General features: G+C 34.8%; 1 protein-coding gene across 2 annotated transcripts in view; it reads left to right on the top strand.

Moving 5' to 3' along the window:
* The first annotated feature begins 6,160 nt into the window (after nucleotides 1–6,160).
* The window catches only part of LOC126823318 (NADH-cytochrome b5 reductase 3), a 32,933-nt gene continuing 21,340 nt past the window's right edge, over nucleotides 6,161–17,753 (top strand). The window contains exons 1-2 of one of the 2 annotated variants that reach the window (XM_050552078.2): nucleotides 6,161–6,315; nucleotides 16,942–17,088. In XM_050552078.2, the coding sequence (XP_050408035.1) occupies nucleotides 6,295–6,315; nucleotides 16,942–17,088 (168 nt within the window). In that variant the 5' untranslated portion in view covers nucleotides 6,161–6,294. Of the gene's footprint in view, nucleotides 6,316–12,198; nucleotides 12,392–16,941; nucleotides 17,089–17,753 lie in introns of those variants that run through there. The other variant, XM_050552076.2, reaches the window with a different exon arrangement.

The following is a 17,753-nucleotide window of genomic DNA, read 5'->3' on the forward strand; positions in this document are numbered from 1 at the left end:
AGATATGCTCCGGAAACAAAATTATACACCAAAAACTAAGTCAAATTTGTTTCCATGGAAACACAAAAAATAAAAATCCCAAAAATCCCTAAATAGCAAAAGGCACAACTACTGTAATAGGTTGATGTGTGTGCAAAGTTTCAGAAATATATCTTGAACAGTTTATAAGATATGCTCCGGAAACAAAATTGTACACCAAAAACTAAGTCATTTTTGTTTCCATGGAAACACAAAAAATATAAATCTCAGAAATTCCTAAATAGCAAAAGGCACAACTACTGTAATGGGTAGATGTCTGTACAAAGTTTCAAAAAGATATCTTGAACGGTTTATGAGATATGCTCCGGAAACAAAATTATAAACCAAAAACTAAGTCAAATTTGTTTCCATGGAAACACAAAAAATATAAATCCCAAAAATTCCTAGATAGCAAAAGACAACTACTGTAATAGGTTGATGTGTGTGCAAAGTTTCAGAAAGATATCTTGAACGGTTTATGAGATATGCTCCGGAAACGAAATCAGACCGGACGGACGGACGGACGGACGGACGAACCCCCGTTTCAATATCCCTCCCTAACTTCGTTCGTTGCGGGATAATAAATATCATTCTGTATTCTATACAAATTTAAGTTATAGTACATGTTATAGTAAATGTGAATTGTTTGATTATTTTAAAATGTACATCTATATACAGTATACATATACTTAAATACTCGATCACTACCTTTAATAAATAGTAAATATGAATATTGAAACATTAAAAACAAATTTGTTGGTATTGTGACTAAAATATCTGTAATCAATATAGTACAGGCTAAATGAAGTATATTTTGTTTTTTTCCTTAATAATAATTAGTATTGTTATCTATTATGCTTGTATACCTGTATTCAGCTATATATATATATAAAATATGTAGAAGCAAACTGTCGCATTGTTATTCATGGTAAGACAAACGTCTTAAGAAACGGGGGGTTGGATGGCTGAATGGTTAGCGTGCGCGCGCTGTATTATAAAGTCTGTCATTGAGTCGACTGGCGGGGTTTCGAATCCCCGGTTGTACGTGGCAAGGAGTAGGGTCGCCTGTTCAAACTCGTGGGTTTTCTCCGGGTCCTCCGGTTTCCCCCCACTGCTAAAGACCCCTACGCGCAAGCGAATTATGTAAATAAAATTAAACCATATGTTAGTCCCGAAATGACCTAGTTTGTGTCGAGTGGACGTTAAACCCCATTTCTCTCTCTCTCTCTGTCTTAAGAAACTGTAAGAAGTAAATACACAACGTGAAGCAGAAGTAAAGACAGCTAGAGACAAATTCTAGACGATCACAAGGCTACAGAAATATGTAATAAGAAAAGATGCATGGGTCGTATGTAGGAATAGGATGTGGCGACCGGTTCCAGTTACCCGCTCTCCACGTCAGACAGAAAGACTCATGGTGCTACACTTGTCAAACCTTCTCAAAGCATATTTGCTCCAGCTGTTGTCCATGGACGCAAATATGAATCAACTGCCATAAAGCTTTATGAATCCCTAACAGGAAACAAACCTTATCAATGAGGAATTTTTGTATCATCAAAATATCCCTTTTTAGCATCGTCTCCTGATGCCCTTCTAGGCAATGATACTGTCATTGAAGTTAAATGCCCGTATTCCGTAAGAGATAAACTTGCTTCAAGTGAGACTGTTCCTTATATTAAATTAAATGAAAAGTCAACTCTGGAATTGTCACAATAATTGTTTTTTATTAAGATTATAAGAAGTACTCATTTTAATCTAATTATGTAAAATATAATTTATTCTATACACAATATAAAATTGTTAGTACATATTTATCATTTTAATATATCACTATCAATAATTAACAATGTCAGTAAGTTTTTTTGCTTTTCAATTTTCAATACATGTATACAGTATAATTATAATGATATTGCCTCAATCTGCCTATTGTAGGTCTTTCTTTAGGCCTTAAATGTTATCTAGTTTATTAATTAGACATTTATCAACATGACAAGATCATAATCTACTTCCCTGTAGCCTTGTGATCGTCTAGAATTTGTCTCTAGCTGTCTTTACTTCTGCTTCACGTTGTGTATTTATTTCTTACAGTTTCTTAAGACGTTTGTCTTACCAGGAATAATAATGCGACAGTTTGCTTCTACATATTTTATATATATATATATATATAGCTGAATACAGGTATACAAGCATAATAGATAACAATACTAATTATTATTAAGGAAAAAAACAAAATATACTTCATTTAGCCTGTACTATATTGATTACAGATATTTTGGTCACAATACATACAAATTTGTTTTTAATGTTTCAATATTCATATTTACTATTTATTAAAGGTAGTGATCGAGTATTTAAGTATATGTATACTGTATATAGATGTACATTTTAAAATAATCAAACAATTCACATTTACTATAACTTAAATTTGTATAGAATACAGAATGATACTTATTATCCCGCGCCGAACGAAGTTAGGGAGGGATATTGAAACGGGGTTCGTCCGTCCGTCCGTCCGGTCTGATTTCGTTTCCGGAGCATATCTCATAAACCGTTCAAGATATCTTTCTGAAACTTTGCACACACATCAACCTATTACAGTAGTTGTGCCTTTTGCTATTTAGGAATTTTTGGGATTTATATTTTTTGTGTTTCCATGGAAACAAATTTGACTTAGTTTTTGGTGTATAATTTTGTTTCCAGAGCATATCTCATAAACCGTTCAAGATATTTTTTTGAAACTTTGTACAGACATCTACCCATTACAGTAGTTGTGCCTTTTGCTATTTAGGAATTTCTGAGATTTATATTTTTTGTGTTTCCATGGAAACAAAAATGACTTGGTTTTTGGTGTACAATTTTGTTTCCGGAGCATATCTTATAAACTGTTCAAGATATCTTTCTGAAACTTTGCACACACATCAACCTATTACAGTAGTTGTGCCTTTTGCTATTTAGGAATTTTTGGGATTTATATTTTTTGTGTTTCCGTGGAAACAAATTTGACTTAGTTTTTGGTGTATAATTTTGTTTCCGGAGCATATCTCATAAACCGTTCAAGATATCTTTTTGAAACTTTGTACAGACATCTACCCATTACAGTAGTTGTGCCCTTTGCTATTTAGGAATTTCTGAGATTTATATTTTTTGTGTTTCCATGGAAACAAAAATGACTTGGTTTTTGGTGTACAATTTTGTTTCCGGAGCATATCTCATAAACTGTTCAAGATATCTTTCTGAAACTTTGCACACACATCAACCTATTACATTAGTTGTGCCTTTTGCTATTTAGGAATTTCTGGAAACACATAAATTTATCAAATCTGAGAAATTCAAAATAAGAGGATGTAGAACTTACATTATGTGCACCTGTAATACCAATTATTTTTCAGTTATAGTATATGATTCACTCATTATTTACTTTACGAAAGTCTAACATGATCAACATATTGTATTTTGTTAAGTTCACTTTTTTGTATAATTGTTACTTGAATATCTATATTTTGCCACTTCATTGTTATGCTTTCATAAAACATTTTCTCATCAGTTTCTGGACATTCCTAAAGGAGAAGAGATGTTTGTAGTAAATCATTTACTCATAAAACTCATTTAAATACACATTCAACTATTCATCATTAATTTTAAAAACCTTGCTTGTATACATGTACATTTATTACTGTTACAGAGAGGAAGAAACATGAATAAATGTGAGGATTGTACTAAATCATTTACATGCTAGCGTAAATGTCTGCAGTACAATCGTAATGATACATTGCATAAATTATAGGATATATGATTCCTGTTCTAGGTTATTTGGGTATTTGCAAATGTACTTTTCTTTCATTGATTGGCTCAAAACTTTGTAACAATACAAACAGCTACATGTATACATTACCAATAGCATAAAGAAGTTATTTTTCCTTATTTCTTCCAAACAAGTGCAAGGGCGCGGGATGTTGATGACTAGTCATCTTGTTTATGATTATTATAAATTGTGAGTTTATTATATTCATATCTTCAAATTAAAGAGAGACATTAACTCATTATATAAAAATCTTGAAATTTGTTTATATTTTGTATGCCTTCAAATATTATGCATCTTTAGAAATAATACACTTACGGAAGTTGCAAAGCATGAAGCAAATATAGATAATATCACTTGCAAGCTTAGTTTCCGTACTATTAAGTGGTGACTTTAGGATTTTGAATGTTTTTGCTAGTCCTATAATACGCCCAATATGGACACGTTTAAGTGGGGGACAGACGAGCTCGTATCTAGCATGTTAGATATTTTCGGCCGAATATTTTTCGCCGGCGATTAAATTCGCTCGTGTGCCCGTGTCCAGCGTATATTGTCGGGCGATTCATTTTTATAAGCCAATCATCGAGATCGTTGATATAACATGATTTCAAAATGACTGCCATTTTGTATAAGTCACGTGATCGACAAGTCATGTGATCGACATAATTACTCACAGAGTGGCGTACGCTCTTGAAACGATCGCTACGTGTGCCCGTTCGTTATCGGCCGTAAAAAAATCGCTGGCGAATTTCAATCGCCGCGATCGGGCGAAAAAATACGCCGGTCTGTCCATAGCATTACTGGAAATTTTTCTGTCGTTTATTACAGTTTTGCCACTCATCCTATTTTTCTTACAAAAAAAAAACGTGTGTATGTTAATTCGTATGTCACGTGTAGCAAACAAATCTTGAACAAAAATGTACAGTAACGGAATCTGCCGAGGTTTGCCGAGTGTGCAGCCCCCTGGACTTAGCCTACTAATAGAGTGATAACGTCATGAGATCGGTGACGCCATTATTGTTTGTTATTCAAATAGTTGTGATTTTTCTTCCATATTCTTGTTATTTTATTAAATATTTCTAAAAATGAAATAGGGCCTACTTAGGATTTTTCTTGTTATTTCAATTTTATTTTGGATTTTGATTTTTGGACGTTAAAATATTTAAAGTATTTGTAGGAAAAAATTATTTCATATTTAGTGTAAATTATGGGTATTAAAAGGCACCATTCTGCCCGAACCAGTAATGTCTTATGTAAACAATGCACGCGCCATTGAGTTAATGATTGACGCCACGTGATGTGACGTCACGTGTTAAGGCAGTCATCGTTTACAGAGATATTAGCAGATTTTCGTATTCCTCTGTGAAACAGATTGCAATCTCCAATGGATAAAGCTAGATCGGCGTCCGTCTATCACATTCTAATCCTAACCTAACATTTACCCTAACCCTAACTCACAATCCACATATAAGTTATAAGACATCAGAATCCGATCCAGTGATTACGTTTCTAGTGTAAGGAAAGATTTGTAATATAAGAATCTTCAATGAAAAAAATGGAATTAAACAGTTAGAAGGTTTAATGGATCCATGTGATTTAAAGCGTCGACACATGGATCCAAAATTTTCACAGTCTACAACAGAATACAATACTGAACAGCTGTATTCATCCGCAAAAAAAAAATAGTACCTAAAATTCATGTACATTATATAGGTTTAAACGTCAAATGAGGTCAAATGAATAGAGACGTCTTTAATATATACTAAATATTCGTATCATCCCAAATCGACAATAAAACAGTGAGAAAAAGGAAAATCTAAGTAATGGCAATCTAATTAACATAAAATTTATGACATAATCGATTCTTCAATGTTTTGATGGTGATCATGAAGAAAATACTTCTGTTCTCAGGAATCCGATAAGATTTTCAAAAAAAAGATCACTAGAATTATAGATTGTTATTCCACAAAGTCGAAAGGTATGTTAGATTTTTCATTCAGTCAAGTTAGAGCGAGTTTATTGCCGTCCTTTGAGCTCCAAACCCGATAGAAATGAAGGCGGAAGTGGCCAAACGGGCCCGATTTGTCTAGTGTTCTCCGTCGCTATCATTTAGACTCACTCGGAATCTGCCGAGGTTTGCCGAGTGCATTCAGACCAGGCAGTTTCGGGGGACAGAGACTAATTAGTAATATTTTTGTTGAGCATAAAATGTCTCTTGTCATTTTTAATCAGAAAAGTCCATATTAAGCATTTTTGATTAAAAACATGACTGAATTGAATTTCGCGTTTTTATTGGTACTTTGTAGCGTATTGCGGTGTGTCCCCGGTACATTCCGATGTTTTCCGGTAAACATTGACCCGAAATAGGCGATTTGTTTACGATATCAGACCACTGATCTCGCGTAATAGACCGCGTGAGCATAGAACTGTACTGAATATTATATACGATCCATGCCGTGAGAGACAGACAACAGTCAATGGCGCCTACAGATCTAATGGCAAGTATGCTTTATAAATGCAATTTGTGGTGTGGCCATGCATTGTCCTTCTAAAGCAACACAGTCAAAGAATCGTTGAATGTCTATCCTACCACTAGTACTAGGCCAGGCCAAAGCCTTAAAAGCCTTTTAAAGGCTAATGATCCATTGCGGATTGCCGAGATCAGAATAGAGTCAGAGGTTGTTTGGGGTTTTTTTTGGGGGGGGGGGGGGATAAACTAGGCCTATTAGTATTACTAATCATTATTGGGTCATTTCAAGGTTTGGTGAAGAGGGATAGAGGTATTGCTCTACCGCCCGGTCAGGGCCGGATACCTACTTCAAGTAGCCTACTTGTGGGCCCCACTCATCAGTGCGTCCCCAACTGAACTTTATACTCCAAGTCCTAGCCTTGGTCTGTCATTTATTGAGTTAACTGGCGTGGTTTCGATTCCCTGGTTGTACCTGACAAGGAGTAGGGTCGCCTGTCCAACCTCGTGGGTTTTCTCCGGGTCCTCCGGTTTCCTGCTGCTGCTGCTAAAAGATCCTTACGCGCAAGCAAATTATTGAAATAAAATTGAACCATGTGTTAGGCCCGAAATTAGGCTACCTAGTTTGTATCGAGTGGACGTTAAACCCCATTTCTCTCTCTTAATTTACTAGGCTCTCATGATTCATATAGCTATATTTGACATTAAAAACACTGCTCTTGACCTTGACAACTTGTGTATACTCATCATGCTAACATGGGGGGTTGGATGGCTGAATGGTTAGCGTGCGCGCGCTGTATCATAAAGTCTGTCATTGAGTCAACTGGCGTGGTTTCGAATCCCCGGTTGTACGTGACAAGGAGTAGGGTCGCCTGTCCAACCTCGTGGGTTTTCTCCGGGTCCTCCGGTTTCCTCCCACTGCTAAAGACCCCTACGCGCAAGCGAATTATTGAAATAAAATTAAAACCATATGTTAGTCCCGAAATGACCTAGTTTGTGTCGAGTGGACGTTAAACCCCATTTCTCTCTCTCTCTCTCTATCATGCTAACATTAATTATCTTTCTATTGCATAATTAAAGATTTAAGCTTATACACAGACTATCAGATTAACAAACTACACCATGTTCAAAATTCAGCAGATCGACTCATCACTAATACCAGAAAACAGCAACACATTTCCCCTGTATTGTAATATACACTGGCTTCCAATTCACCAAGAATTAAGTACAAATTACTGGTGCTCTTCTTCGTCTTGAAAGCATTAAACGGCCCAGCTCCATCTTGTATAAAAAAAAGTGTTGCTATCAGTACCAACAGAAATCTCTGTTCTCAGAAAAAACATTTTCTGAAATCTCCAACTATTAATTTAGAAATTAGAAAACATACTTTTTCCTATGTGGGGCCTTTTCTGTGGAATAAAATACCATGTGCAGTCAACGAAACAATTAATGTCAGTAGGCCATTTTAAATCTCAACTCAAAACATTCCGGTTTCAAAACCCTGGCCTGTAAATAATCAGTGAATATAACAACCAACTGCACCTTAAAACTGTTCTTCAATTCAGTATTATTGTGCTTTATAAAATGACAATATTATTATTAGTATGAGTTCATGAGACGAAGAAGTCGATAATTACTTGCAGAGTTATTGGCCTAATTTCTTTTAAGAAATATGTGGATCCTCTGATAATGGCTAAAATTATTATCAGACTGATTTAAATTTTAAATAGTGTTATGTTCATGGGACAAAGAAGTCAATTTCTGTTCAATGATTTCGAATAACTCAAACAGCTGAAGTTATCATCTGAATACCAGAACACGTATTGTATACCGGAATCATATTAATACATTGTACATTTTATAGTATCTTGTACACTAAATGCTTTGAATACCTTCAAGGGAATAAATATGCAACAGCCTTTGTGGACTGCTAGGATGACTTCTGTGGGTGTATGTTCTGCTTCCTGGAAATCGACCTTTGATGACACTTTGTGCCTCGACTTTTCTCGAAGACAGATGACAATTATAATGGGTTCTTCCATCTGTCTTTCTGCCTGTGCGCCACACCTTTGGGACCACATTAACTCTGCTTCTAATTGAGATAGATTGTTCAAACTTGGTGTTGATGTTCATTTTAGGTGAATGTCTTGTCTGAATTTGATGATGATTATTCTGCGTATGCCAAACTGAGACAAGCAATTTGATTTGTTGATGCTTTGGAATATGATCACTTTGAGGTGCGGTAAGAAGAGGGATGTTTCATACATCAATACCTTGAGTTAGTTTGATAATGAGCATTTTCTGCTCGGTTAAGCAGAGTGATAAATAATTTGATTGCTCGATGCTTTAATTATGGATAGATATTTGTGTCATCTATTTATTTTGGAATTAAGGAAGGGGACATCAGCCTCACAGTTGGCTGATTGGTCTTGAATTTATGTTTATTCAACATAATAACCATCACAGCACTTATGGAAAAGTTTTCAAACCGAGGATGTGACCAGTTAAAACACAATTTGAACCAAATATTTAAAGAAAGCGTTAAGCTATTCTGAATAAACCTTGAGTATTTTCCATTTTCTATACAAAGTATAATAAACACTTCGACAGCTGGAAATTAATGTCATTCAGTATTTCAACAGCTGATGCACGTATGAACTCGAAACAAATGTATAGGCATAATTACTAATGAGAAAAAAGATAATGGGTATTTAATTATGTATTGAGCCGAATTGCTGCCATATTAAGAGAAAATATAATAGTTAAAATTGACAAATTATCCTAGTCAAAATGGTCATTTTCGAGATTTTTTACTTGTAAATATCACATAACACCAAGTCACTATATTAGTATCAAAACAAACCCAAAAATCTAGTTATGTTTTTTCACTTTCTACCTTTCGCCATTGCAAATTCACTGTAACTTTTTCATCTTTACATTTTCAGCTATCAGAATTTCTCCATTTTATTTCCCCCCACCAAAATTTCTCCAATGGAACGGACAGAGGGCGTGGTTCCGGGTTCAGTCGAAGTTGGTGTCATAAGACGCCAGTATTTATTGTCTCGGCTAAAATGACTGCTCCATTGGGTTATTCATAACGCTTAAAGATACATTCCCACTTACAAACTTTGTGATTTGATGATATATTTGGACAAAAAAACATATTCAAAGTAACCAATCTATCAAAAATTTGCTTCATTTTACTCTCAAAAGTTTGTATTCGCCGGGAATACCTATAGCTATAAGTAAACTGTTGTTAGACGCAATGTCTATCAACATAGCTTCATTGTGGGAGGGTCGATTTTTCAAAATGTATTTATCATTACTTACTGTACATTTACCATACATATTGAGGCCTAAGTAAATTCTTAATTATTTCTGTCAACTTCTTTTTCCGCCGTTTATTTTGTATGTTGACACCCCTCAATGTTCCCAAATTTATTATCAGACTGATTTAAATGTTGTATAGTGTTATGTTCATGGGACAAAGAATCAAAGAAGTCAATTTCAGTTCAATAATTTCGGATAACTCATCTGAATACCAAAACACGTATTGTATACCGGAATTATATTAATACATTGTACATTTTATAGTATCTTGTACACTAAATGCTTTGAATACCTTCAAGAGAATAAATATGCAACAGCCTTTGTGGACTGCTCGGGTGACTTCTGTGGGTGTATGTATGTTCTGCTTCCTGGCAATCGACCTTTGATGTTCCCAAAACCGCCTAACCATTTGATCAAGAAATAACTACCGCTCCCTCACTTAAGCTGGCTCATAATAAGCTGCCAGATAACAGTCGAGTTGCCAGTTGGTGATACCCTGACAGTTTTGCCCAGTGCTTGCCCCATGGGCGTTTTTTGGGTAATCCAGTATTTTTCTAGTAATAAGCTGCCAGATAACAGTCGAGTTGCCAGTTAGTGGCACCCTGACAGTTTTGCCCAGTGCTTGCCCCATGGGCGTTTTTCGGGTAATCCAGTATTTTTCTAGTAAAATTGGGTGTCTATACTTTCCATATAGACCATATTTGACATACTTTTATTGGAAATAACCACCCGATAAATACTTTTCTGGGAAAGTATCTTTAAGAATTGTCCGATTTTATTTATTATGTTTAGGAGAAAAAAAATGAAATAAAGTTGTTGTCATGTTGAACAACTTTTTGTTTAATGAGTTATATCATCGAACTTGAGGTTGACTCATTGTCTTAATAGATCGGATGAATTTTTGACAGTGCAGATGTGAGCGAATTGCTGGCGTTATATCTGAAACAGGTGCCTCGCTGCCTTAATGAATTAAGAAAAGATTTACAGTCATTAGGCGATGCAATAAATTTCAAACAAGACAATTAGGACATGGTAGAGAGTATCATGTTTCGTCAGGAAGTGTTGATCTGCCAAAGTTATTTATTCCACAAGAACAGTTACAATATTTAGTTGATCAAGATCTGTAATTTGTGGAAAATAAAAAATAAAAAAATATAAAATATACCTGAAAAGAGGTATCAATTATTGTTATCATTGGGTCGGTTACCCAGAATATTTTAATTTACCTTTACAATCGATCATGATAAGGTACGGTAGTTGTGATGGCAACACATGTAGCAGTCGAGCCTACCTGTCCACTGTCAATATTAAAATCTAATGGATTATGTAGTTGTCATCAAACATGAAAGTAAAGACATAAATTATTTGTTCTTTTCACATTGACTGGGGTTAAATAATGCGAAACTAATAAAAAAAGTTATATTAAATAAAATACATCCAGAAAATAATTAGGCCTATATATATGCCTCTCCGACAAGACTCAAGAGTTAAAGTTACAATTTCATATTTTTAAGTTATATTTTTAAAATGTATTAAAATAAAGCCCTAAAATAGATGGTATCTATAAACAGTCCTACTTTTTAAAGTAGCTAAGTCTCTAACTCAATATCATCCAAAAACTTCGACATTGAAAACAAGATTTATTTATTGATGTTGTGATCTTACCGGGAAAAGATGGCCTTCTGATATCCAATATTTAAGACAAAATAAACATTTTACAATTGGTACACGAATCGTGTACCATAATGCGTTTCAGCGCTATTTGTAATAAGGGATTCGAAAAACGAGGCTAGGCATATTCCACAAGTCATGTCACACGGTGATGCTATATTCTTATCTGGAGAGCATGCCCAATAAATACTATCGGCATAGACTGGAATAACCAGACGCTAGAGATTGAAATTTGATTGAGAATACTGGCGTATTTCGCTGAACCTAACTGATTAGAAATTACAGTAAAAACAGAAACGATTGGATGTAAATCAATTTATATACATTCATATTATATTATTGTATGTGTTGCGACCCATTTGTGTCAATTTCTAGGTCCCAAATATTAGCGACTTAATTAGCTCCTGAATAATCCTATACTTCATTATTTTTAACTTCAAATTCAAACGTTTGAAGATAGCTATTCATGGTGGGGAATAGGAAAACAAGGGAGGTAATTGTGTTATTTCCGGTGGGAAGATTTTTAAGTGTGAGAAAGATAACCTATGATCGTACCTATTGAGCGAAAGAAATAGAAATAATTATGTTTTGACTTTCTTAGAAAATATGAAATTGTAACTTTAAAAAAACCCATTATATTATTCAATTTATTGACGGTCGGATGGTATCATGTTAGTAATAGTTATTGAATTTATTAAAATCATTAGCATTTATACTTTTGCAAAGCGGAATTTTTTAAAACAAGTATTTTATTGAAGAGAGCGGCGTCCATTTTGACAACTATGGTCGAACTAGCTTCCGTTTGGCTGTAGTGAACTATACTTTGTCGTCTAGTCGTGACCATACACTAGCACTCGAAGGCAACCTAAGCTGTTTCTATCATGCATGTTATTTTTAGTATCATTCAGGTCACATGACTCATCCTGCTCATAAACTGTGAGGTCACTCAAAAAAGTGATATTTTGTCTGAACATTCACATACCTCACATCATGGCAAGTGACAGTGTGTAGGGAGAAGGAAGAGCGTAAATTATTTTGACTTTCTGTACTGTTTCAAGAGCATTGAAGTGAACAAAATGTCAGGTTTTAGTAGGGCAGCAACTATTGTAAGTGTATTTGTTTGCTAGAATATATTGCCCTTGGTGAAGGTTTATGTGAATGCACAGCATAGTCTACCCACTAACCCAGTCAACAATAACCTTGTAATTCCATATTTTCACTACACCTTTTCACAATCTATACATATACAAACTATATAGATTCAATCAGGCATGATAGATAGATTACCAATTACGTGTCATGGATATAAATAGCCTACGATATAGATAGCATAACACTTGAAATCAAGTCGAAAGGTGATTCTGCAATGAAATATGACTGCATAATTAGGCCCTATTTCATGTTTTTAAATATCTCAGTGTATTTTGATTCCATGGAAATAAATATGTAAATTTTGTTTCATCTTTAGGTATTTTGTGTTTTTGATATTCGATCGGATGGCACATACATGTGTAAGCCCCCCCTCCCCCCCCATGTTGATTTTGATTTGGGCAGGGGGTACCGGTAGCTGAAATTTTCAGCCGAGATAATTCTTATGTACGGCTGCAATTGATACACTATTCGATTCTTTGCGCAAGTAGAATTAGGTTCAGGTGCAAAATTTTCAACACATATCATGATAGTTTGCATGGAAATAAGTGATTATGTTACAAATAGTGAAGAGTGGAATACATAAATCATAATCTTATCATACCGAACAGTTTTTCTGTTGCGTAAGTAAAATTAGGTTCAGGTGAAAAATTTTCAACACATATCATAGTTTGCATGGAAATAAGGTGATTATGTTACAAATAGTGAAGAGTGGAACACAGAAATCATAATCTTATAATACCGAACAGTTTTTCTGTATTTTCGAGTGATATAATATCATATGATTCTGGTACGGCCCCCATTTTAACTGAACAAAAATTTTGCATTGCAGTTGGGGTAAATCAAATCATATAATTATGTGGTAAGGTTTCACCTTTATTAAAATGGGAATTGGTTTATTATATGTTAAGCTATGTGCAGTACAGTTTGAGGCCAATGTAATTGGAAATTAATGGAGTTATAGGCCAGAAACATTTTTGTAGTCAAATGACTACAAAACTTGCGCAAAGGAAGGCCGTAGGACGGTCCACTACTGTGGCTGGAGTAAGACGCAAGACATCAGTAGTGGAACCATTTCTAGGCAGGGGGTACCAAAAATGAGGCCGACTAATAATACACAATCACCTAATGTGAGTGACACGCTCAGTCAAGTTTGACCCCCAATCAGTGATTTGTCCAGATCGATCATGTCCGTCTGGTCACAATCAAATGCAAGAGTTGATAGTTCATTGAGGCGTTCTTGTTTCATTACTGCATGCATAACAATTTTTACTAATTTGAGCTTTGAAAAACTGGCTCGTATTGTGATATCCAATCAAAGCAATCATACATAAATACACAGATAATTTATTCATTTAGTTGCTAATGCATAATTTTGAGATCGACTGCAGTAACTGCACTAATTTTTTCCTGGAGACCCCCCCCCCCACCGTTACGCCCCAGATTCCTTCTCGATATTCGTATTACAGTAAACTTTGCATATAACGGACACCTTGCGACCGGAAGAAATCGTCTGTTATAAACGGTGTCTGTTATACAAAAAATCTGCTATCGACCCTGAATTAGCGACCAGAAGGTAACACCATCCCATGAAATAACATTTATCATATGCAGAATCTACAGAACATACATGTATTTACATAAAAGTCATGTATGTATTCACATATTATGGATGTTCAAAATAAACAAGCTTAATTGAAAAAGTCTGTAATGCAGGTCTGCTTGAATCCGCCAGAAACACGAAGAAAATCAGTAATATCATCATTCTGTTCTGCTTAATCGAGAATCTGTTATAAAAATGGACTTTTACATTGATTTGTCGATGAGGGACCGATGAAAATCGTCCGTTATAAACGATTGTCCGTTATACAGTGTCTGCTATAAAAGACTTTAAAAATCAGAAATTTCTATTACAAAAATCGGGACCAAACTGTTGTGTCCGTTATAAGCGATTGTCCGTTGTATGCACGTCCGTTATATACGGAGTCTACTGTATTTATTATTTAGTACCGTAATATATACAAACTCATGTCTCAGTATACATGTCTATAGACCAGTGATGAATAATTTTATTATGTGCCTTCAATCTAGATCAGTGATTCTCAACCAGTGTGCCACAAGATCTTACTAAGTGTGCCACAAAATTTTGATCGGCACAGTAAGAAAATGTGAAAAACCATGTGATCCCAATTGAGTATTCACTGGTGTCTACTGATAAGTTCATAGCTGTGTTTTTCTTTACTTAGTTTGAGTCATTCTATGTGTCTATGACCAGTCTCTGTCTACGGTTGTATTTTTTATTTTGCAAAATTCAAATATTTTTCATACATATTTAGCCAGGTCTGCCGCTATTTTTTCATGTGTTTCAAGGTCTGCCATTGGCAAAAAAAGGTTGAGAACCACTGATCTAGATTGGCATGAAAATTTGAACTATGTTTGTGTATAATACACTGTATAAGGATGTGTTAACTTAGGTGACACATTAGAACAAACAAAATTTCATGTTGTATATGTAGTATTTATATTTACAATCTTTATATACATAGGTCACTAAAATGTCAGCTTACTCAAATAAATTTAACATTTAATTAAGAAAACAATATCAAAACATCTACCACTAGGGACTGGGTATCATTCAGATTTGATGAAAAAAGGAAAGAAACTGAGCTTACCATCTATAATCTAATACACATATTCAGTTAAACATGCATTATGCAAGAGCAAAATCTGCTTATTACAAGTCTTTCTTTAGGCCTGAAATGTTATCTAAATTATCAATTAGACATTAATTAACTTATCCAGACCATAATAAACTCTCGATGTCAAGGCTAGCCTTCGATGTTGGCAGGATTAGATTCCTATATGCCGCTAACGGCCGTTGATAATTAAATCAGAAAAAGTGGATAATCGAGACTATGCTGTTTATAAAATGATTTTAGTAATGATGACCGAGACTATGCAAAAATTTCTCTCTCTCTTTCTCGGCTCATAGTGGATCAATTTGACTGAAATTTTCAGCAAATTACCGTTACACTATCTAATTTTTAACTATTATTGCGAGAACTGCCATCTCTTTAACTTATCTCCCATAATGTATCTTTAATAGATTGCCATGCAGAATGTTTTAAATACCATCAAGATTCATCAAATAACTCCCAGTTTGTGCTACCGTTTAGTTTAAGAAACACCCTTTAGTTTTAACATCGGTCATCTAGTTTATGACCATTTAGTTTAGTTTTGATACTGGTCATCCAGTTTATGACCATTTAGTTTCATAAACTAGACAACCGATGTCAAACTAAACGGTAGCACAAACTGGGCGGTTTTTGATGAATCTTGATGGTATTTAACACTTTCTGCATGGCAGTCTATTAACTGAATATGTGTATTAGATTATAGAAGGTAAGTCAGTTTCTTTCCTTTTTTCATCAAATCTGAATGATACCCGGTCCCTAGTGTACTGTAGATAATTTAATCTCCTGGCTTGAATTCAGTCAGCTCAGACAGGTTTTGACCATATCCTATATTGTCTGCAACCTGTTGTTGAATACAGTGGTTGCATCACAGACAGCATGTACATGTATCACCTTTGACTTACCTTGGCATGGAACAGGACTGCTTTATAATATTTAACAAAGTGTTGATATAATTGAAACAAATGTGTAACGACTATCACACCCAAAATTTTATCTCCTTTATATAAATATATCTATATGAAAACCACACTTTTTTTTTTACTGAATACAAGGAATAGGTTCCGTACTCTACTACTAACATAACAAATGTAGGGTTTAAAAATGCATTATTGAAGATTTAAATAAAGAGCTATGATAATGAAAAATGAAATATTGAAAATTTCAGTCAAATTACTGAATTTATTAGTGTTTGAAGTCTTGATTGTCAAGTACCATTGCTATGATCAAAAACAAAATTTTGGTTATCCATTTTTTAAAGTTGTATTATTAAATGGCGCAGGTGTTCAATCCATTCAATATTGTGGCCATAACATTTGATGCCCTCACCCCCTAAAAAGACCCGCAATAGACTGGTGTAGCAATTGCATTATGCATCTTGGAGCCACAGAGGCTAAGTGTTAAAATGCTGGCTTCCTAGCCTGGAGGTCACATGTTCGATCCCTCCATTGGGCAAGAAAGTTCATAGGGATTTTCTGACATGATTTCCCCGTGTCAGTTGTGCAGGGTGGAGGGCCTGACAAGGACAGCTGTCTAGTCACTCGGATGAAATGAAAAGCCGAGGTCCCGTGTATACATTGGCATGCATGTAAAAGATCCCTTGGCAGTTGGAATTCGATATAAGAGTAGGCCATAGTGCCGTGCCCGGGCACACTGTATGGCGCATGCCCGTCTTCATTAGCCCAGTCAGAGTAGGACATAAAACCCCATTTCATTTCATTTTTTTTCATAATGCAACTTAATCTTATTGGAATTTATTTAGTAACATAAAAGTGCTTGAATTACAATTAAAAGATATTTTCATTTTATTTCAGAGTGTACCCATTTTAATAGGGGCAGGAGTTGTTGCAGTGACAGCTGTATTAGCAAAGATTTTTCTCTTTGGCGGTAAAAAGAAGTCAGCACAGGTTACGTTAAAAGATCCTGATGTGAAAGTTCCCCTTCGTCTTGTAGATAAAGAGGTAGGAATGAAGTTATACACAATATTTATGTTTATGTGCAACCGGCGCAAACTACGATTCTCATATGAAGAAATTTAATTACACATGTTTATCATTCCATATCATATCCCAGGAACTATTCAAAATATGTATATTTAGGACACTTTGTACACATTCATGTATCAGCCATTTTGTGCTTTTCTGTATTTCGTATGAATAATTTTGGTTTGTACATTCATGAATTTCTTACCATGGATTTACTGGTATTATTATAATGCTATAACAAAATAATTTTGTATTTTAAACTTTCAACATCATACATCTACTTTAGAACTGAACATCTGCTTTAGAACTTTTTTGTCTTTTTATATGCCTACATTTTCATTTGGACGTATATTGTCGATGCTTCTGTCTGTCCGGACCGAACGTCTACAATTGTTTGTGGACACTCTACAGGTCACAATTCTTATCCGATTTTGACGAAACTTGAAATATAGGTTTATCTCCAAAAGATCTCGGTTCCTTTTAATATTGGCATGTATCGGATTGAAACATCATGGATTATGGCACCGATTGTAATGTACGAAAAATCACATTTTTAGGTCACAATTTTCATCTGATTTTGATGAAACTTGAAAGGCATGTTTATAAATTGTTTGAGTGGCATGTTTATAACCCAAAGATCT

This window comes from Patella vulgata, chromosome 6, assembly GCF_932274485.2.
Source record: "Patella vulgata chromosome 6, xgPatVulg1.2, whole genome shotgun sequence".
In the NCBI taxonomy this organism is placed as follows: Eukaryota; Metazoa; Mollusca; class Gastropoda; family Patellidae; genus Patella; species Patella vulgata.